At 38.4% G+C, this 21,262-nt stretch overlaps 1 protein-coding gene and 2 long non-coding RNA genes across 11 annotated transcripts in view; 2 read left to right on the top strand and 1 right to left on the bottom strand.

Moving 5' to 3' along the window:
* LOC127964884 (NACHT, LRR and PYD domains-containing protein 12-like) overlaps positions 1-21,262 on the top strand; it is a 1,383,583-nt gene that overhangs the window by 158,880 nt on the left and 1,203,441 nt on the right. The window contains exons 3-4 of one of the 2 annotated variants that reach the window (XM_052565314.1): positions 16,934-17,047; positions 18,447-18,560. In XM_052565314.1, the coding sequence (XP_052421274.1) occupies positions 16,934-17,047; positions 18,447-18,560 (228 nt within the window). Of the gene's footprint in view, positions 1-16,933; positions 17,048-18,107; positions 18,338-18,446; positions 18,561-21,262 lie in introns of those variants that run through there. The other variant, XM_052565334.1, reaches the window with a different exon arrangement.
* The window catches only part of LOC127964964 (uncharacterized), a 528,628-nt gene that overhangs the window by 144,774 nt on the left and 362,592 nt on the right, over positions 1-21,262 (bottom strand). The window lies entirely within an intron of this gene.
* On the top strand, positions 5,922-15,480 carry LOC127964975 (uncharacterized). Of its 8 annotated transcripts, none has more exons than XR_008155204.1 (3): positions 5,922-6,079; positions 8,219-8,294; positions 15,282-15,479. It is a non-coding gene; the product is annotated as an uncharacterized LOC127964975 (long non-coding RNA). The 8 variants fall into 8 exon arrangements; XR_008155205.1 differs by lacking the exon at positions 15,282-15,479 and adding an exon at positions 14,710-14,907; XR_008155206.1 differs by lacking the exon at positions 15,282-15,479 and adding an exon at positions 13,712-14,542.

The raw sequence follows: 21,262 nt of genomic DNA, 5'->3' as shown, positions 1-21,262 counted from the left end.
CTCAAGGTCTATGTGGCTGCCATTTCGGCTCACCATGATCCTGTTGAAGGTAAGTCTCTTGGAAGGCACGATCTGATCATGAGGTTCCTGAGAGGAGCAAGGAGGCTCAATCCGCCTCGCCCTCAGCAAGTCCCCTCTTGGGACCTTGCAGTGGTTCTATCAGCACTGCAGAGAGCTCCCTTCGAACCCTTGCTCTCAGTAGAGCTAAAGTTTTTATCTTTGAAAACTGCGCTCCTGACGGCTTTGGCTTCGGTGAAGAGGGTCGGGACCTGCAGGCATTTTCAGTTGACGAAGCGTGCCTGGAATTCGGGCCGGCTAACTGTCACGTTATCTTGAGACCCCGGCCTGGGTACGTGCCCAAAGTTCCCACCAGTCCTTTTAGGGATCAGGTGGTGAACTTGCAAGCACTGCCCCTGGAGAAGGCAGACCCAGCCCTGGCGCTGCTCTGTCCAGTACGTGGGCTCCGCACCTACGTGGACAGAACTCGGTGCCTTAGGACCTCAGACCAGCTCTTTGTCTGTTACGGAGGCCAGCAGAAGGGAAAGGCTGTCTCCAAGCAGAGGTAGTGGATGCTATTGTCCTGGCTTATCAGGCTCGAGACCTGCCACGCCCCCTAGGGGTGAGAGCTCACTCAACTAGGAGCTCCTCCTGGGCGCTGGCGCATGGCGCCTCGCTAGCAGACATCTGTAGAGCTGCGGGCTGGTTTTTATATATTTTATAATCTCCGTGTAGAGCCCGTGTCCTCCCGGGTACTCGCCCCTTCGGGCCAGTAAGGACCTGCTCGCTGTCAATCCGCTTGCTGCGCCATTCCACTCCGCGGACTGGATGCGTGCGCTATTTCCCTCAGGTGAGTTCCTCAGCGAAGACTTGAATGCGAGTTGCTCGCGTTGCTCCTTATATACCCGCTCTGCGGGGCGGAGCTCGCGATGCAAATTCCGCAGACCAAGGTACTTTGTGTACCATTGGCTCATTTTGTACCACTCGAAGGTGATTGTGCTCTCTGGCGAGATCCCATTCGTAACGTCTCCGTTCCCTCCTTCAGGGAACGAGGGTTACATACGTAACCAAGAAGTTTTACTTATAGAAAAAACACACAATCAATTTCTTGTCTTCCATTTTTGTACCTCTTTTTTAATCATTCCGAGACAGACAGAGTGGTACCATTTTTCACAGTTGCTGCACTGAATCTAGTGGAAATAAAAATTGTCACAAGTAAACTTAATTTTTAATTGTATTGAACATATGTTACGTTCGGGAACCCAGGGAAAAACAGGAGACGAGAGATCCAAACGCACTGTGAGTTTAATGGGTAATCCAAAATCAGAATCCAACAAGCAGGGGTCAAAACCAAAAATCCATCTAAACAAACAAACAGGAATAGGAACAGGAATAGAACTTGAAACTCGGAAGGCGAGGAAACTGGGTGACGGAAAGAAAGGACTCCATAAAAACAAACAGAAACACACTGGTTAATATAGGCAGGGAAATGACTATCAAGTGAAGACACCTGAGTGCAATTAACAGAAGTGCAATTACTGTGATGAAGGGACAAGGCTTTGTGGGAATTGTAGTGCCTGCGGTGAGGTGCCTATGGGGAAGTGAGACCACTAGTGGAGACTCAGGGAAACAGAGACCGGACAGCCTGACAACATATTAAGTTAAAAATAAACTGTTATTCATTCTTTTATTAATCCATTATTAAGATATTAATAGTAATTTCAGCTTAAAATCATCAAATTGGAATATAGACAATTGAAAAAACAGTAAAAATAATAAAACCTTTTGATCTGTATTGACCTAATACAAAATACTACTTAATATTTGATGTAAAGTAATTTCTGTATTATCTGCATACTAATTATCGGCATAATAATTATCTATTTAGTTGAATTAATTTGACATTTCAGCACTACAGATTGTATAACACCTCATCTTCATGGGGAAGTTGTGGCCTAGTCCCAACTGCTCCCCGGGCGCTCCAGCATAAATGGCTGCCTACTGCTCCGGTGTGTGTTCATGGTGTGTGTGTGTGTGCACTTTGGATGGGTTAAATGCAGAGCACAAATTCTGAGTATGGGTCACCATACTTGGCTGAATTTCATGTCATTTCACTAATTTCTAATTTCTCAATGAAGGAGCCATGCTTCCAACTGGACACTCTTTTCCACACAGGGAGCAATGCTGTTTGGGGTTGAATACTGAAAATACAATATCACAAATCAAAGTTTTATTTTAACCATTTGGTCAGACAGACAGACAGACCGACCGACCAGTGTATCGACAAACAGATAGACAGACAGACATACACTAACCTAAAGGATTATTAGGAACACCATACTAATACTGTGTTTGACCCTCTTTCGCCTTCAGATCTGCCTTCATTCTATGTGGCATTGATTCAATAAGGTGCTGAAAGCATTATTTAGAAATGTTGGCCCATATTGATAGGATAGCATCTTACAGTTGATAGAGATTTGTGGGATGCACATCCTGGGTACGAAGCTCCCGTTTCACCACATACCAAAGATGCTCTATTGGGTTGAGATCTAGTGACTTTGGGGCCATTTTAGTACAGTGAGCTCATTGTCATGTTCAAGAAACCAATTTGAAATGATTCGAGCTTTGTGACATGGTGCATTATCCTGCTGGAAGTAACCAGCAGAGGATTGGTAGATGGTGGTCATAAAGGGATGGACATGGTCAGAAACAATGCTTAGGTAGGCCGTGGCATTTAAACGATGCCACAAGGCATGATGCATCCATGTTCTCATTCTGTTTATGCCAAATTCTGACTCTAATTTCTGAATGTCTCAACAGAAATCGAGACTCATCAGATCAGGCAACATTTTTCCTGTCTTCAACTGTCCAATTTTGGTGAGCTTAAAAATAGCTAGCCTAGTTTTCTTATTTGTAGTGGAGATGAGTGGTACCCGGTGGGGTCTTCTGCTGTTGTAGCCCATCCGCCTCAAGGTTGTTCGTGTTGTGGCTTCTCAAATGCTTTGCTGCATACCTCGGTTGTAACGAGTCGTTATTTCAGTCAAAGTTGCTCTTCTATCAGCTTGAATCAGTCAGCCCATTCTCCTCTGACCTCTAGCATCAACAAGGCATTTTTGCCCACAGGACTGCCGCATACTGGATGTTTTTCCCTTTTCTCACCAGTCTTTGTAAACCCTAGAAATGGTTGAACGTGAAAATCCCAGTAACTGAGCAGATTGTGAAATACTCAGACTGGCCCGTCTGACACCAACAACCATGCCACTCTCAAAATTGCTTAAATCACCTTTCTTTCCCATTCTGAAATTCAGTTTGGAGTTCAGGAGATTGTCTTGACCAGGACCACACCTCTAAATGCATTGAAGCAACTGTCATGTGATTGGTGATTGGATTGTACGCTGAAATTTTCTACTGACAGCTACAGATAAAGACATAGACAGACATAGGCATAATGTGGATGCTGCACACTGGTGGTGGATGAGGAGATACCCCCTGTCTATGTAAAGCGCTTTGAGTGCCTAGAAAAGCGCTATATAAATGTAAGGAATTATTATTATTAAATACATGGAAATGTATTTAAAATACAAATACAAAATACTGTGTGGGAAAATGTATTTAAATGCAAATACAAAATACTGTGTGGAAAAATTTATTTAAATACAAATACAGTATTTTAGCAAATCAGCAAATCAAAATAGTTCAATTAGGTGATATGTAAAGACAAAAACAATGTTTTGTTTACTTTAACAACTTTTATAAATACACATTTCTCTGTACATTAGGTCATGGAGAACTATAAAAATTACTTATATATATATATGTATAATATATATAATTATATATATTACTTATATTATAATTACTAAAATGTAGATATATCTTCACATACAGCATGATCTAAGTTAGGTTATGGTTAAGTAGTACTGTATATTTTAGTCTATACATTGTTAATACATCAAATAAATGTATTCATATATACTTACAGTACAGACCAAAATTTTGGACACACCTTCTCATTTGAAGAGTTTTCTTTATTTTGATGACTATGAAAATTGTAGAGTCACACTGAAGGCATCAAGGGCTATTTGACCAAGAAGGAGAGTGATGGGGTGCTGCGCCAGATGACCTGGCCTCCACAGTCACCGGACCTGAACCCAATCCAGATGGTTTAGTGATGAGCTGGACCGCAGACAGAAGGCAAAAGGGCTGAAAAGTGCTAAGCATCTCTCGGGGAACTCCTTCAAGACTGTTGGAAGACCATTTCAGGTGACTACCTCTCGAAGCTCATCAAGAGAATGCCAAGAGTGTGCAAAGAAGAAATCAAAGCAAAAGGTGGCTACTTTGAAGAACCTAGAATATGACATATTTTCATTTTTTTTCACAATATTTTGTTATGTATATAATTCCATATATAATTCCACATGTGTTAATTAATAGTTTTGATGCCTTCAGTGTGAATCTTCAATTATCATGGAAATAAAGAAAACTCTTTGAATGAGAAGGTGAGTCAAAACTTTTGGTCTGTACTGTACATTAAAGAGATATAGAAATAAATATAAAATAGGTACATATAAATAGTATTCTTTATAAGTGGATAGCATGTTCTATCCACTATATCAGAAACATGTATTTTAATGTTGTAAAAATATCCTGTCTTTTTCTGACCCCACCCATCTTGTTACCTCATTATTGTTTAGTTGCTCCACCTGTTTCTCAATTGCTCCCGGACTTATTACCTTCACTCCGCACAGCTGTTTCATCCACTCACACACTTACACACACACCTGGTGCCCCTTGTCAATGAGTATATATTCTGCACTTTCACACTACTCTGTCAGCCTGTATTTATTGTGTAATGTAAATTGTGATTTGTTTGTGTTCCTGGATACTCGTGTTTTTGCATCTTGGCTGCGTCTGCACTTGTCTCCGTGATTTGTTTCTGTTTTGTTTTGCCTTGTTGGCCTTATTGTTCTCATTTATTAAAAAGTAATTTCTTCCCTGCACTTGGACCCAGACCCTGTTCTTCCCACTGCTCCGTTTCTACCACCCCCTGACATCTTCAAAGGGATAGTTCACCCATAAATGAAAATTTTATCACCATTTACTGACCTCTGTACTCCCAAATGTTTGACTTTCTTTCTTCACATGAACACAAGCAAATCATTTTTATTTTTACTTTGAACATGCAATTCTCTAATCAGCCACTAGGGTTAAAAAGAAAGGTTGTGAAAAATGTCCACTGTCCCCCTCTATTGATTGACAGTGGTTTCATGTCTCTGTCTCCCTGCTGTAGAAAGTAATTACAAAAAGAAGGTTAATTTTGGACATGCAATTCCCTTTTCTACCAGTAGGGGTAAGATTCAGGGTTGTGAAAAATGGCCACTCTCTCCCTCTACTGATTGACAATGGTTTCATGTACCTGTCTCACTGCTGTAGAAAGTTATTACAAAAAGAAGCTTTATTTTGGACATGCAATTCCCTTTTTTACCAGTAGGGGTAAAAAGAAAGGTTGTGAAAAATGTCCACTGTCCCCCTCTATTGATTGACAGTGGTTTCATGTCTCTGTCTACCTGCTGTACAAAGTTATTACAAAAAGAAGGTTAATTTTGGACATGCAATTCCCTTTTTTTTTTTACCAGTAGGGGTAAAAAGAAAGGTTGTGAAAAATGTCCACTGTCCTTTTCTATTGATTGACAGTGGTTTCATGTCTCTGTCTCCCTGCTGTAGAAAGTTATTACAAAAAGAATGTTAATTTTGGACATGAAATTCCCTTTTCTACCAGTAGGGGTAAAATTCAGGGTCGTGAAAAATGTTTACTCTCTCCCTCTACTGATTGACACTGGTTTTATGTACCTGTCTCACTGCTGTAGAAAGTTATTACAAAAAGAAGGTTCATTTTGGACATGCAATTCCCTTTTCTACCAGTAGGGGTCAAATGAAAGGTTGTGAAAAATGTCCACTCTCTCCCTCTATTGATTGACACTGGTTTCATGTCTCTGTCTCCCTGCTGTAGAAAGTTATTACAAAAAGGAGGCTAATTTTGGACCTGCAATTCCCTTTTCTACCAGTAGGGGTAAAAAGAAAGGTTGTGAAAAATGTCCACTTTCCCCCTCTATTGATTGACAGTGGTTTCATGTCTCTGTCTCCCTGCTGTAGAAAGTTATTACAAAAAGAAGGTTCATTTTGGACATGCAATTCCTTTTTTTACCAGTAGGGGTAAAAAGAAAGGTTGTGAAAAATGTCCACTGTCCCCCTCTATTGATTGACACTGGTTTCATGTCTCTGTCTCACTGCTGTAGAAAGTTATTACAAATAGAAGGTTAATTTTGGACATGCAGTTCCCTAATCAGCCACTTGGGGTAAAATGAAAGGTTGTGAAAAATGTCCACTCTCTCTTTCTACTGATTGACACTGGTTTCATGTCTCCGTCTCACTGCTGTAGAAAGTTATTACAAAAAGAAAGTCAATTTTGGACATGCAATTCCCTTTTCTACCAGTAGGGGTAAAAAGAAAGGTTGTGAAAGATGTCCACTGTCCCTCTCTATTGATTGACACTGGTTTCATGTCTCTGTCTCACTGCTTTAGAAAGTTATTAGAAAAAGGTAAATTTTAGACATGCAGTTCCCTAATCAGCCACTTGGGGTAAAATGAAAGGTTGTGAAAAATGTCCACTCTGTCTCTCTACTGATTGACACTGGTTTCATGTCTCTGTCTCCCTGCTGTAGAAAGTTATTACAAAAAGGAGGCTAATTTTGGACATGCAATTCCCTTTTTTACCAGTAGGGGTAAAAAGAAAGGTTGTGAAAAATGTCCACTGTCCCCTTCTATTGATTGACAGTGGTTTCATGTCTCTGTCTCCCTGCTGTACAAAGTTATTACAAAAAGAAGGTTAATTTTGGACATGCAATTCCCTTTTCTACCAGTAGGGGTAAAATTCAGGGTTGTGTAAAATGTCCACTCTCTCCCTCTACTGATTGACACTGGTTTCATGTGTCTGTCTCACTGCTGTAGAAAGTTATTACAAAAAGAAGGTTTATTTCGTACATGCAATTCCCTTTTTTACCAGTAGGGGTAAAAAGAAAGGTTGTGAAAAATGTCAACTCTCCCCCTCTATTGATTGACAGTGGTTTTATGTCTCTGTCTCCCTGCTGTAGAAAGTTATTACAAAAAGAATGATAATTTTGGACATGCAGTTCCCTAATCAGCCACTTGGGGTAAAATGAAAGGTTGTGAAAAATGTCTACTCTCTCCCTCTATTGATTGACACTGGTTTCATGTCTCTGTCTCCCTGCTGTAGAAAGTTATTACAAAAAGAATGTAAATTTTTGACATGCAATTCCCTTTTCGACCAGTAGGGGTAAAACGAAAGGTTGTGAAAAATGGCCACTCTCCTCCTCTCTTGATTGACAGTGGTTTCATGTCTCTGTCTCCCTGCTGTAGAAAGTTATTACAAAAAGAAGGATAATTTTGGACATGCAATTCCCTTTTTTACCAGTAGGGGGTAAAAAAAGGTTGTGAAAAATGTCCACTGTCCCCCTCTATTGATTGACAGTGGTTTCATGTCTCTGTCTCCCTGCTGTAGAAAGTTATTACAAAAAGGATGTAAATTTTGGACATGCAATTCCCTTTTCGACCAGTAGGGGTAAAAAGAAAGGTTGTGAAAAATGTCCACTCTCCCCCTCTATTGATTAACAGTGGTTTCATGTCTCTGTCTCCCTGCTGTAGAAAGTTATTACAAAAAGAATGATAATTTTGGACATGCAGTTCCCTAATCAGCCACTTGGAGTAAAATGAAAGGTTGTGAAAAATGTCCACTCTCTCCCGCTATTGATTGACACTGGTTTCATGTCTCTGTCTCCCTGCTGTAGAAAGTTATTAAAAATAAGGATAATTTTGGGCATGCAATTCCCTAATAAGCCACTTGGGGTAAAAAGAAAGGTTGTGAAAAATGTCCACTGTCCCCTTCTATTGATTGACAGTGGTTTCATGTCTCTGTCTCCCTGCTGTAGAAAGTTATTACAAAAAGAAGGTTAATTTTGGACATGCAATTCCCTTTTCTACCAGTAGGGGTAAAATTCAGGGTTGTGAAAAATGTCCACTCTCTCCCTCTACTGATTGACACTGGTTTCATGTGTCTGTCTCACTGCTGTAGAAAGTTATTACAAAAAGGAGGCTAATTTTGGACATGCAATTCCCTTTTTTCCCAGTAGGGGTAAAAAGAAAGGTTGTGAAAAATGTCCACTTTCCCCCTCTATTGATTGACACTGGTTTCATGTCTCTGTCTCACTGCTGTAAAAAAAGTTATTACAAAAAGAAGGTTAATTTTGGACATGCAGTTCCCTAATCAGCCACTTGGGGTAAAATGAAAGGTTGTGAAAAATGTCCACTCTCTCCCTCTATTGATTGACACTGGTTTCATGTCTCTGTCTCCCTGCTGTAGAAAGTTATTACAAAAAGAAGGTTATTTTTGGACATGCAATTCCCTTTTTTCCCAGTAGGGGTTAAAAAAAAGGTTGTGAAAAATGTCCACTGTCCCCCTCTATTGATTGACAGTGGTTTCATGTCTCTGTCTCCCTGCTGTAGAAAGTTATTACAAAAAGAAGGTTCATTTTTGACATGCAATTCCCTTTTATACCAGCAGGGGTAAAAAGAAAGGTTGTGAAAAATGTCCACTGTCCCCCTCTATTGATTGACACTGGTTTCATGTCTATTTATCCCTGCTGTAGAAAGTTATTACAAAAAGAATGTCAATTTTGGACATGCAATTCCCTAAACAGCCACTTGGGGTAAAATTAAAGGTTGTGAAAAATGTCCACTCTCGCCCTCTATTGATTGACACTGGTTTCATGTATCTGTCTCACTACTGTAGAAAGTTATTACAAAAAGGAGGCTAATTTTGGACCTGCAATTCCCTTTTCTACCAGTAGGGGATAAAAAGAAAGGTTGTGAAAAATGTCCACTGTCCCCTTCTATTGATTGACAGTGGTTTCATGTCTCTGTCTCCCTGCTGTAGAAAGTTATTACAAAAATAAGGATAATTTTGGACATGCAGTTCCCTAATCAGCCACTTGGGTTAAAATTAAAGGTTGTGAAAAATGTCCACTCTCTCCCTCTATTGATTGACAATGGTTTCATGTCTATGTATCCCTGCTGTAGAAAGTTATTACAAAAAGAATGTCAATTTTGGACATGCAATTCCCTTTTCTACCAGTAGGGGTAAAAAGAAAGGTTGTGAAAAATGTCCACTGTCCCCCTCTATTGATTGACACTGGTTTCATGTCTATTTATCCCTGCTGTAGAAAGTTATTACAAAAGGATTCAATTTTGGACATGCAATTCCCTAATCACCCACTTGGGGTAAAATTAAAGGTTGTGAAAAATGTCCACTCTCTCTTTCTACTGATTGACACTGGTTTCATGTATCTGTCTCACTGCTGTAGAAAGTTATTACAAAAAGAAGGTTAATTTTTGACATGCAGTTCCCTAATCAGCCACTTGGGGTAAAATGAAAGGTTGTGAAAAATGTCCACTCTCTCCTTCTACTGATAGACACTGGTTTCATGTCTATGTCTCCCTGCTGTAGAAAGTTATTACAAAAAGGAGGCTAATTTTTGACATGCAGTTCCCTAATCAGCCACTTGGGGTAAAAAGAAAGGTTGTGAAAAATGTCCACTTTCCCCCTCTATTGATTGACAGTGGTTTCATGTCTCTGTCTCCCTGCTGTAGAAAGTTATTACAAAAAGAAGGTTCATTTTGGACATGCAATTCCTTTTTTAACCAGTAGGGGTAAAAAGAAAGGTTGTGAAAAATGTCCACTGTCCCCCTCTATTGATTGACACTGGTTTCATGTCTCTGTCTCACTGCTGTAGAAAGTTATTACAAATAGAAGGTTAATTTTGGACATGCAGTTCCCTAATCAGCCACTTGGGGTAAAAAAAAGGTTGTGAAAAATGTACACTGGCCCCCTCTATTGATTGACACTGGTTTCATGTCTCCGTCTCACTGCTGTAGAAAGTTATTACAAAAAGAAAGTCAATTTTGGACATGCAATTCCCTTTTCTACCAGTGGGGGTAAAAAGAAAGGTTGTGAAAGATGTCCACTGTCCCTCTCTATTGATTGACACTGGTTTCATGTCTCTGTCTCACTGCTTTAGAAAGTTATTAGAAAAAGGTAAATTTTAGACATGCAGTTCCCTAATCAGCCACTTGGGGTAAAATGAAAGGTTGTGAAAAATGTCCACTCTGTCTCTCTACTGACTGACACTGGTTTCATGTCTCTGTCTCCCTGCTGTAGAAAGTTATTACAAAAAGGAGGCTAATTTTGGACATGCAATTCCCTTTTTTACCAGTAGGGGTAAAAAGAAAGGTTGTGAAAAATGTCCACTGTCCCCTTCTATTGATTGACAGTGGTTTCATGTCTCTGTCTCCCTGCTGTACAAAGTTATTACAAAAAGAAGGTTAATTTTGGACATGCAATTCCCTTTTCTACCAGTAGGGGTAAAATTCAGGGTTGTGAAAAATGTCCACTCTCTCCCTCTACTGATTGACACTGGTTTCATGTGTCTGTCTCACTGCTGTAGAAAGTTATTACAAAAAGAAGGTTTATTTTGTACATGCAATTCCCTTTTTTACCAGTAGGGGTAAAAAGAAAGGTTGTGAAAAATGTCAACTCTCCCCCTCTATTGATTGACAGTGGTTTTATGTCTCTGTCTCCCTGCTGTAGAAAGTTATTACAAAAAGAAGGTTCATTTTGGACATGCAATTCCTTTTTTAACCAGTAGGGGTAAAAAGAAAGGTTGTGAAAAATGTCCACTGTCCCCCTCTATTGATTGACACTGGTTTCATGTCTCTGTCTCACTGCTGTAGAAAGTTATTACAAATAGAAGGTTAATTTTGGACATGCAGTTCCCTAATCAGCCACTTGGGGTAAAAAAAAGGTTGTGAAAAATGTCCACTGGCCCCCTCTATTGATTGACACTGGTTTCATGTCTCCGTCTCACTGCTGTAGAAAGTTATTACAAAAAGAAAGTCAATTTTGGACATGCAATTCCCTTTTCTACCAGTGGGGGTAAAAAGAAAGGTTGTGAAAGATGTCCACTGTCCCTCTCTATTGATTGACACTGGTTTCATGTCTCTGTCTCACTGCTTTAGAAAGTTATTAGAAAAAGGTAAATTTTAGACATGCAGTTCCCTAATCAGCCACTTGGGGTAAAATGAAAGGTTGTGAAAAATGTCCACTCTGTCTCTCTACTGACTGACACTGGTTTCATGTCTCTGTCTCCCTGCTGTAGAAAGTTATTACAAAAAGGAGGCTAATTTTGGACATGCAATTCCCTTTTTTACCAGTAGGGGTAAAAAGAAAGGTTGTGAAAAATGTCCACTGTCCCCTTCTATTGATTGACAGTGGTTTCATGTCTCTGTCTCCCTGCTGTACAAAGTTATTACAAAAAGAAGGTTAATTTTGGACATGCAATTCCCTTTTCTACCAGTAGGGGTAAAATTCAGGGTTGTGAAAAATGTCCACTCTCTCCCTCTACTGATTGACACTGGTTTCATGTGTCTGTCTCACTGCTGTAGAAAGTTATTACAAAAAGAAGGTTTATTTTGTACATGCAATTCCCTTTTTTACCAGTAGGGGTAAAAAGAAAGGTTGTGAAAAATGTCAACTCTCCCCCTCTATTGATTGACAGTGGTTTTATGTCTCTGTCTCCCTGCTGTAGAAAGTTATTACAAAAAGAAGGTTCATTTTGGACATGCAATTCCTTTTTTAACCAGTAGGGGTAAAAAGAAAGGTTGTGAAAAATGTCCACTGTCCCCCTCTATTGATTGACACTGGTTTCATGTCTCTGTCTCACTGCTGTAGAAAGTTATTACAAATAGAAGGTTAATTTTGGACATGCAGTTCCCTAATCAGCCACTTGGGGTAAAAAAAAGGTTGTGAAAAATGTCCACTGGCCCCCTCTATTGATTGACACTGGTTTCATGTCTCCGTCTCACTGCTGTAGAAAGTTATTACAAAAAGAAAGTCAATTTTGGACATGCAATTCCCTTTTCTACCAGTGGGGGTAAAAAGAAAGGTTGTGAAAGATGTCCACTGTCCCTCTCTATTGATTGACACTGGTTTCATGTCTCTGTCTCACTGCTTTAGAAAGTTATTAGAAAAAGGTACATTTTAGACATGCAGTTCCCTAATCAGCCACTTGGGGTAAAATGAAAGGTTGTGAAAAATGTCCACTCTGTCTCTCTACTGACTGACACTGGTTTCATGTCTCTGTCTCCCTGCTGTAGAAAGTTATTACAAAAAGGAGGCTAATTTTGGACATGCAATTCCCTTTTTTACCAGTAGGGGTAAAAGAAAGGTTGTGAAAAATGTCCACTGTCCCCTTCTATTGATTGACAGTGGTTTCATGTCTCTGTCTCCCTGCTGTACAAAGTTATTACAAAAAGAAGGTTAATTTTGGACATGCAATTCCCTTTTCTACCAGTAGGGGTAAAATTCAGGGTTGTGAAAAATGTCCACTCTCTCCCTCTACTGATTGACACTGGTTTCATGTGTCTGTCTCACTGCTGTAGAAAGTTATTACAAAAAGAAGGTTTATTTTGTACATGCAATTCCCTTTTTTACCAGTAGGGGTAAAAAGAAAGGTTGTGAAAAATGTCAACTCTCCCCCTCTATTGATTGACAGTGGTTTTATGTCTCTGTCTCCCTGCTGTAGAAAGTTATTACAAAAAGAATGATAATTTTGGACATGCAGTTCCCTAATCAGCCACTTGGGGTAAAATGAAAGGTTGTGAAAAATGTCCACTCTCTCCCTCTATTGATTGACACTGGTTTCATGTCTCTGTCTCCCTGCTGTAGAAAGTTATTACAAAAAGAAGGTTCGTTTTGGACATGCAGTTCCCTAATCAGCCACTTGGGGTAAAAAAAAGGTTGTGAAAAATGTCCACTGGCCCCCTCTATTGATTGACACTGGTTTCATGTCTCCGTCTCACTGCTGTAGAAAGTTATTACAAAAAGAAAGTCAATTTTGGACATGCAATTCCCTTTTCTACCAGTGGGGGTAAAAAGAAAGGTTGTGAAAGATGTCCACTGTCCCTCTCTATTGATTGACACTGGTTTCATGTCTCTGTCTCACTGCTTTAGAAAGTTATTAGAAAAAGGTACATTTTAGACATGCAGTTCCCTAATCAGCCACTTGGGGTAAAATGAAAGGTTGTGAAAAATGTCCACTCTGTCTCTCTACTGACTGACACTGGTTTCATGTCTCTGTCTCCCTGCTGTAGAAAGTTATTACAAAAAGGAGGCTAATTTTGGACATGCAATTCCCTTTTTTACCAGTAGGGGTAAAAAGAAAGGTTGTGAAAAATGTCCACTGTCCCCTTCTATTGATTGACAGTGGTTTCATGTCTCTGTCTCCCTGCTGTACAAAGTTATTACAAAAAGAAGGTTAATTTTGGACATGCAATTCCCTTTTCTACCAGTAGGGGTAAAATTCAGGGTTGTGAAAAATGTCCACTCTCTCCCTCTACTGATTGACACTGGTTTCATGTGTCTGTCTCACTGCTGTAGAAAGTTATTACAAAAAGAAGGTTTATTTTGTACATGCAATTCCCTTTTTTACCAGTAGGGGTAAAAAGAAAGGTTGTGAAAAATGTCAACTCTCCCCCTCTATTGATTGACAGTGGTTTTATGTCTCTGTCTCCCTGCTGTAGAAAGTTATTACAAAAAGAATGATAATTTTGGACATGCAGTTCCCTAATCAGCCACTTGGGGTAAAATGAAAGGTTGTGAAAAATGTCCACTCTCTCCCTCTATTGATTGACACTGGTTTCATGTCTCTGTCTCCCTGCTGTAGAAAGTTATTACAAAAAGAAGGTTCGTTTTGGACATGCAGTTCCCTAATCAGCCACTTGGGGTAAAATGAAAGGTTGTGAAAAATGTCCACTCTCTCTTTCTACTGATTGACACTGGTTTCATGTCTCCGTCTCACTGCTGTAGAAAGTTATTACAAAAAGAAAGTCAATTTTGGACATGCAATTCCCTTTTCTACCAGTGGGGGTAAAAAGAAAGGTTGTGAAAGATGTCCACTGTCCCTCTCTATTGATTGACACTGGTTTCATGTCTCTGTCTCACTGCTTTAGAAAGTTATTAGAAAAAGGTAAATTTTAGACATGCAGTTCCCTAATCAGCCACTTGGGGTAAAATGAAAGGTTGTGAAAAATGTCCACTCTGTCTCTCTACTGACTGACACTGGTTTCATGTCTCTGTCTCCCTGCTGTAGAAAGTTATTACAAAAAGGAGGCTAATTTTGGACATGCAATTCCCTTTTTTACCAGTAGGGGTAAAAAGAAAGGTTGTGAAAAATGTCCACTGTCCCCTTCTATTGATTGACAGTGGTTTCATGTCTCTGTCTCCCTGCTGTACAAAGTTATTACAAAAAGAAGGTTAATTTTGGACATGCAATTCCCTTTTCTACCAGTAGGGGTAAAATTCAGGGTTGTGAAAAATGTCCACTCTCTCCCTCTACTGATTGACACTGGTTTCATGTGTCTGTCTCACTGCTGTAGAAAGTTATTACAAAAAGAAGGTTTATTTTGTACATGCAATTCCCTTTTTTACCAGTAGGGGTAAAAAGAAAGGTTGTGAAAAATGTCAACTCTCCCCCTCTATTGATTGACAGTGGTTTTATGTCTCTGTCTCCCTGCTGTAGAAAGTTATTACAAAAAGAATGATAATTTTGGACATGCAGTTCCCTAATCAGCCACTTGGGGTAAAATGAAAGGTTGTGAAAAATGTCCACTCTCTCCCTCTATTGATTGACACTGGTTTCATGTCTCTGTCTCCCTGCTGTAGAAAGTTATTACAAAAAGAAGGTTCGTTTTGGACATGCAATTCCCTTTTTTTACCAGTAGGGGTAAAAAAAAGGTTGTGAAAAATGTCCACTGTCTCCCACTATTGATTGACACTGGTTTCATGTATCTGTCTCTTTGCTGTAGAACGTTATTTTAAAATGAAGGTTAATTTTGGACATGCAATTCCCTTTTCTACCAGTAGGGGTAAAATTCAGGGTTGTGAAAAATGTCCACTCTCTCCCTCTACTGATTGACACTGGTTTCATGTGTCTGTCTCACTGCTGTAGAAAGTTATTACAAAAAGAAGGTTTATTTTGTACATGCAATTCCCTTTTTTACCAGTAGGGGTAAAAAGAAAGGTTGTGAAAAATGTCAACTCTCCCCCTCTATTGATTGACAGTGGTTTTATGTCTCTGTCTCCCTGCTGTAGAAAGTTATTACAAAAAGAATGATAATTTTGGACATGCAGTTCCCTAATCAGCCACTTGGGGTAAAATGAAAGGTTGTGAAAAATGTCCACTCTCTCCCTCTATTGATTGACACTGGTTTCATGTCTCTGTCTCCCTGCTGTAGAAAGTTATTACAAAAAGAAGGTTCGTTTTGGACATGCAATTCCCTTTTTTTACCAGTAGGGGTAAAAAAAAGGTTGTGAAAAATGTCCACTGTCTCCCACTATTGATTGACACTGGTTTCATGTATCTGTCTCTTTGCTGTAGAACGTTATTTTAAAATGAAGGTTAATTTTGGACATGCAATTACCTTTTTTACCAGTAGGGGTAAAATGAAAGGTTGTGAAAAATGACAACTGTCGCCCTCTATTCATTGACACTGGTTTCATGTCTCTGTGCCCCTGCTGTAGAAAGTTATTACAAAAAGGTGGTTAAATTTGGACATGCAATTCCCTTATCAGCCACTTGGGGTAAAATGAAAGGATGTGAAAAATATCCACTTTCTCCCTCTATTGATTCACACTGGTTTCATCTCTCTATCTTCCTTCTGTAGATAGTTATTACAAAAAGAAAGTTAATTTTGGACATGCAATTCCCTTTTCTACCAGTAGTGTTAAAAAGAAAGGTTGTTAAAAATGTCCACTGTCCCCCACTATTGATTGACACTGGTTTCATGTCTATATGCCCTTTGTCTAAAAAGCTATTACAAAAACACCTACTGAGCTATATCAAAAAACGAAGAAAGTTTGCACTTTCCCCACGGTCCCTAACTGAAGGCTCTGCTGAGAGCGTTCTCTCCCGGCTTTTTGCACATTGCCACGGCTTGCACGGGGCCGTGCTTATTATATCGAGGGAAAATATAGAAAAAGAAGGATGTGAAACATGATCAGCTTTGCCCTTTTGGCGGTCACACTGCTTAGATTTTTTTAGAGCAATTCGTTTTGGAGTTATTGGAGTTTACCGCTGAATGTGTCACGAATATCGAAAACAAAACCAACTTGACCCCGCTCAGATTTGTCACAGGATGGTGATATGACAGTTGTGTCCGACTATATATATATATATATATATATATATATATATGAACTTAGCTGTTCAAGTACAGTATTTTTATATTTAACGTTAGTTTCAGTATGTTTTAAAGTATATTTTTTCAATTATTGGTGATTCCATAGGCTCTCTCGCGCGCACCTGCACAGTTTAAAACACCAGAAAAAAAGTCTCTCTCTTGCTCCACCCAAGCACGATAAGATCTCACGGACTGACGATATGACGATTTGAAAAATGACCATATCGCCCAACACTAGTTTGGTGTTGTGTGTGGTTTATTTGATCATTTGTTAACACACGACTAACATTGTGTATCTGAACATGTGTATCTCATGATCTGTTTCTCTCAGGATCCGTTCATCTGAATTATTGAGTTTGTTTGTCATTTCTATTCAGAGTCAGTGCTGGAGATCAGATTCTGTTTCATCATGGGTAACACACAAACATCCACAGATCAAGAGTTTTCTCCAGGATGCAGGTACTTTGAAGAAACACTGTTTTAAATCACCTTCAATGATGGGAGATGGGTGTTTTTGGGTCTAGCTTTTAAGTTAAAAATAAGAAACATTAAATCTGTTTTGTTATAGTTCAGTTGATCAGAAGAGATCAGAAGCAGAGTCCAGCTGTGTGTCTGTGAGGAGTGATGCGTCTATGAATCCTCCATTAGGGTTTAAGAGTGGAGATACAAAGACTGATCTCAGGTACAGTTTTTATATAAACATTTTTATAGCATGTCATTTTACAGTATATTATCAAAACAATATATATATTTTCTAAAACATATGAGAAATCCTTCTTAAATTCTGACACTTTTGACCTGACCATATTTTGCTTAACTGTTTTTTCTTTAATTACTAACGCAACCTTTTTACACCAAAGACAGAACAAAGTTATGCATTGCTTGGTAATTGCTCAACAAAGTATTGATAGTTGTGTAAATATTCCCTGCTGAAAAAACTATAGACACCATCACATCATTTGTAATGGTTTTACTGGTTATAATGGGAATTGTATTGGTTTTAATGGAAACTGTAATGGGGGTGGTGTTAGCGCAGTGGATAAGACACATGCCTTTGGTGTAGGGCTGCACGATATTGAAAAAAAAAATGACATTGCAATATTTTATTTTTCTGCAATATATATTGCGATATTAAATCTAATCTAATTTTTTCTTACAAACAAAAATGGGGTGAGCACACTTACATTCTCATTTTAAATGATTTAAACATTAGAGTATTGTTTAAATTAGAGTAAATTATTTGTTTGTAACTTTAGGATATGGTTTGAATTGTTAACATATTAACTAACATGAACATACGAGCAATACTTTTGTTACTATATTTATTAATCTTTGTTTATCATAGTTTATAAAAACACAGCTGTTCATTGTTTGGTAATGTTACTTCACAGTGCATTAACTATGTTAATAAATACTGTAAAACTTTTGATTTCAACAATGAAGGCTATAGCCTAAATGTTGAAATTAACAATGTTGTAGAAGTGTAGTTTAGTAATGGTAAATGTTAAATAATGTAGTTAAATAGTTTAATAAATAGAACATTATTGTAAAGTGTTACAGATTTTCTTATACACCAATTCAGACGTCTCGTGTGTTCAATGTTGGACAGGTCAGTTGTTTAAACCATTTATTAAACTGAATCGGTTCAAATGAATCATTCGTTCGCAAATCAGACGTGTACAGCACATAGTCTCTACTGGTAATTGTTCACTTTCTTCTATTGGTGACTTGTTAAAACCAGTAAATCCTAATGGAACATGTCCCAAAGCACACTACAGGGAAAAAAAAAGTTTACATCCCCCTTTCAAAGTCTGCTAAATGTTAATTATTTTACTAAAATAAGAGGGATCATACAAAATGCATGTTATTGTTTATTTAGTACTTACCTGAATAAGATATTTCAGATAAAAGATGTACAAACAGTCCATAAGACACAAACATCCACAGATCAAGAGTTTTCTCCAGGATGCAGGTACTTCGAAGAAACGCTGTATTAAATCACCTTCAATGATGGGAGATGGGTGTTTTTGGGTCTAGCTTTTAAGTTAAAAATAAGAAACATTAAATCTGTTTTGTTATAGTTCAGTTCGTCAGAAGAGATCAGAAGCAGAGTCCAGCTGTGTGTCTGTGAGGAGTGATTGGTCTATGGATCATCCATTAGGGTTTAAGAGTGGAGATACAAAGACTGATCTCAGGTACAGTTTTTATATAAACATTTTTATAGCATGTCATTTTACAGTATATTATCAAAACAATATATATATTTTCTAAAACATATGAGAAATCCTTCTTAAATTCTGACACTTTTGACCTGACCATATTTTGCTTAACTGTTTTTTCTTTAATTACTAACGCAACCTTTTTACACCAAAGACTGAACAAAGTTATGCATTGCTTGGTAATTGCTCAACAAAGTATTGATAGTTGTGTAAATATTCCCTGCTGAAAAAACTATAGACACCATCACATCATTTGTAATGGTTTTACTGGTTATAATGGGAATTGTATTGGTTTTAATGGAAACTGTAATGGGGGTGGTGTTAGCGCAGTGGATAAGACACATGCCTTTGGTGTAGGGCTGCACGATATTGGAAAAAAAATGACATTGCAATATTTTGGGCCCTATTTTAACGATCTGAAACGCAAGTGTCAAAGCGCGAAGCGCAAGTAAGTTTGTGGGCGGGTCTCGGCGCTGTTGCTATTTTCCCGGCGGGATAAATGGCTCTTGCGCCCGGCGCAAATCTAAAGTGGGTTGGTCTGAAGTAGCTTCATTATTCATAGGTGTGGTTTGGGCGTAACGTGAAATAAACCAATCAGAGCGTCATCCAACATTCCCTTTAAAAGCAGGTGCGCAAGTTCCATTATGGATTGCTATTATTATGGCGTATTTACCAGGCGCACGCCAGGAGCGGTTCACAGCCGAGGAGACTGATGTTCTTGTAAGAGCAGTGAAAGACAGAGAAGTTGTGTTGTATGGGGATGGGAGAATAATTAGCCTGAATAATTTGTAAGCTAGATTTATGCCTATTTTGTTCACATCTTCGTGGCACACCACAATGATTTCCGTCATCTCATGTGTTAATATTTTTTTAGTGTTACAATTTATGATTTGCAAAAATAACTGTTGCATCTGTGTAGATTACATGAGCAAAGTGTGTGCGCGTTGTGCACGCTATACATTATGGTCAAGCATGCGCCCTTAAAATAGCATAATGAACAACGCGCAACGCGCCACTGACTTTAGACTAGGTTTTTTCTGGTCAGTGGCGCAATTGTTTAATGGAACAGCAAAATAGCACCAGGGATTGTTTGCGCCAGAACACGCCTCCTTTTTTGCGCTGAACCGCCCAGGGAGCGCAAGTTCATTCACTAGTTTAGCGACGTGCTTCTGTGGAGGGAAAAGCGCGCTTTGCGCAGGTGCAAAATAGGAATGACACAAGCGTCGGTGTACAAAGTCAATTGCGCTGGGTGCAAGATAGGGCCCTTTATTTTTCTGCAATATATATTGCGATATTAAATCTAATCTAATTTTTTCTTACAAACAAAAATGGGGTGAGCACACTTACATTCTCATTTTAAATGATTTAAACATTAGAGTATTGTTTAAATTAGAGTAAATTATTTGTTTGTAACTTTAGGATATGGTTTGAATTGTTAACATATTAACTAACATGAACATACGAGCAATACTTTTGTTACTATATTTATTAATCTTTGTTTATCATAGTTTATAAAAACACAGCTGTTCATTGTTTGGTAATGTTACTTCACAGTGCATTAACTATGTTAATAAATACTGTAAAACTTTTGATTTCAACAATGAAGGCTATAGCCTAAATGTTGAAATTAACAATGTTGTAGAAGTGTAGTTTAGTAATGGTAAATGTTAAATAATGTAGTTAAATAGTTTAATAAATAGAACATTATTGTAAAGTGTTACAGATTTTCTTATACACCAATTCAGACGTCTTGTGTGTTCAATGTTGGACAGGTCAGTTGTTTAAACCATTTATTAAACTGAATCGGTTCAAATGAATCATTCGTTCGCAAATCAGACGTGTACAGCACATAGTCTCTACTGGTAATTGTTCACTTTCTTCTATTGGTGACTTGTTAAAACCAGTAAATCCTAATGGAACATGTCCCAAAGCACACTACAGGGAAAAAAAAAGTTTAAAAAGTTTACATCCCCCTTTCAAAGTCTGCTAAATGTTAATTATTTTACTAAAATAAGAGGGATCATACAAAATGCATGTTATTGTTTATTTAGTACTTACCTGAATAAGATATTTCAGATAAAAGATGTACAAACAGTCCATAAGAGAAAATCTGAATCAGAATCTGTTTTATCAAGTGTGCACAGACACACAAGGAATTTGTTGTGGTTTGTTTTTCTAAACAAAGCAAAAAACTTTATCCATGATGCGAGACTTTTAATTATAAACAAACAGAAATACAGCAGACTCATATTTTGAAATGTCTGCTTGTCTATCGCTGGCTGCTCCTTCAGAAAGATGAGGGAGATACAATATGCATCTTACAGCCATCTAACATTACAATATCCACAGCAGAAAGTACAGACTGTTATAATTCATCAGCTGTCAATCACAAGCGATCATCTGGAATAAATGTGCTCTTGTCACTGATCGTGAACTGCTGTGAAACACAAGCCTGTAGAAGAGCAACAGTGCCACGGTTTTACTCTGAATGTGCAGCGCTCAGGTTTATTTCATCACAGCAGCCTTCTGAAGTTTAACCCTTATGCTTTGTTGGGGACGTTTTCGTCCACTAGGGGGTAAAGTTTAGTCTTATTGTGGCCACAACTTTCTCTGTGTTTGATCTAATGGAATGATTTTTGGTGAAAAATCTTATTTTGACCCATATTTTGAAATTTTTC

Source organism: Carassius gibelio, chromosome B9 (genome assembly GCF_023724105.1).
Source record: "Carassius gibelio isolate Cgi1373 ecotype wild population from Czech Republic chromosome B9, carGib1.2-hapl.c, whole genome shotgun sequence".
Taxonomy (NCBI): Eukaryota; Metazoa; Chordata; class Actinopteri; order Cypriniformes; family Cyprinidae; genus Carassius; species Carassius gibelio.
The sequence above is the reverse complement of the archived record's forward strand: the minus strand, read 5'-3'. Positions and strand labels throughout refer to the sequence as shown.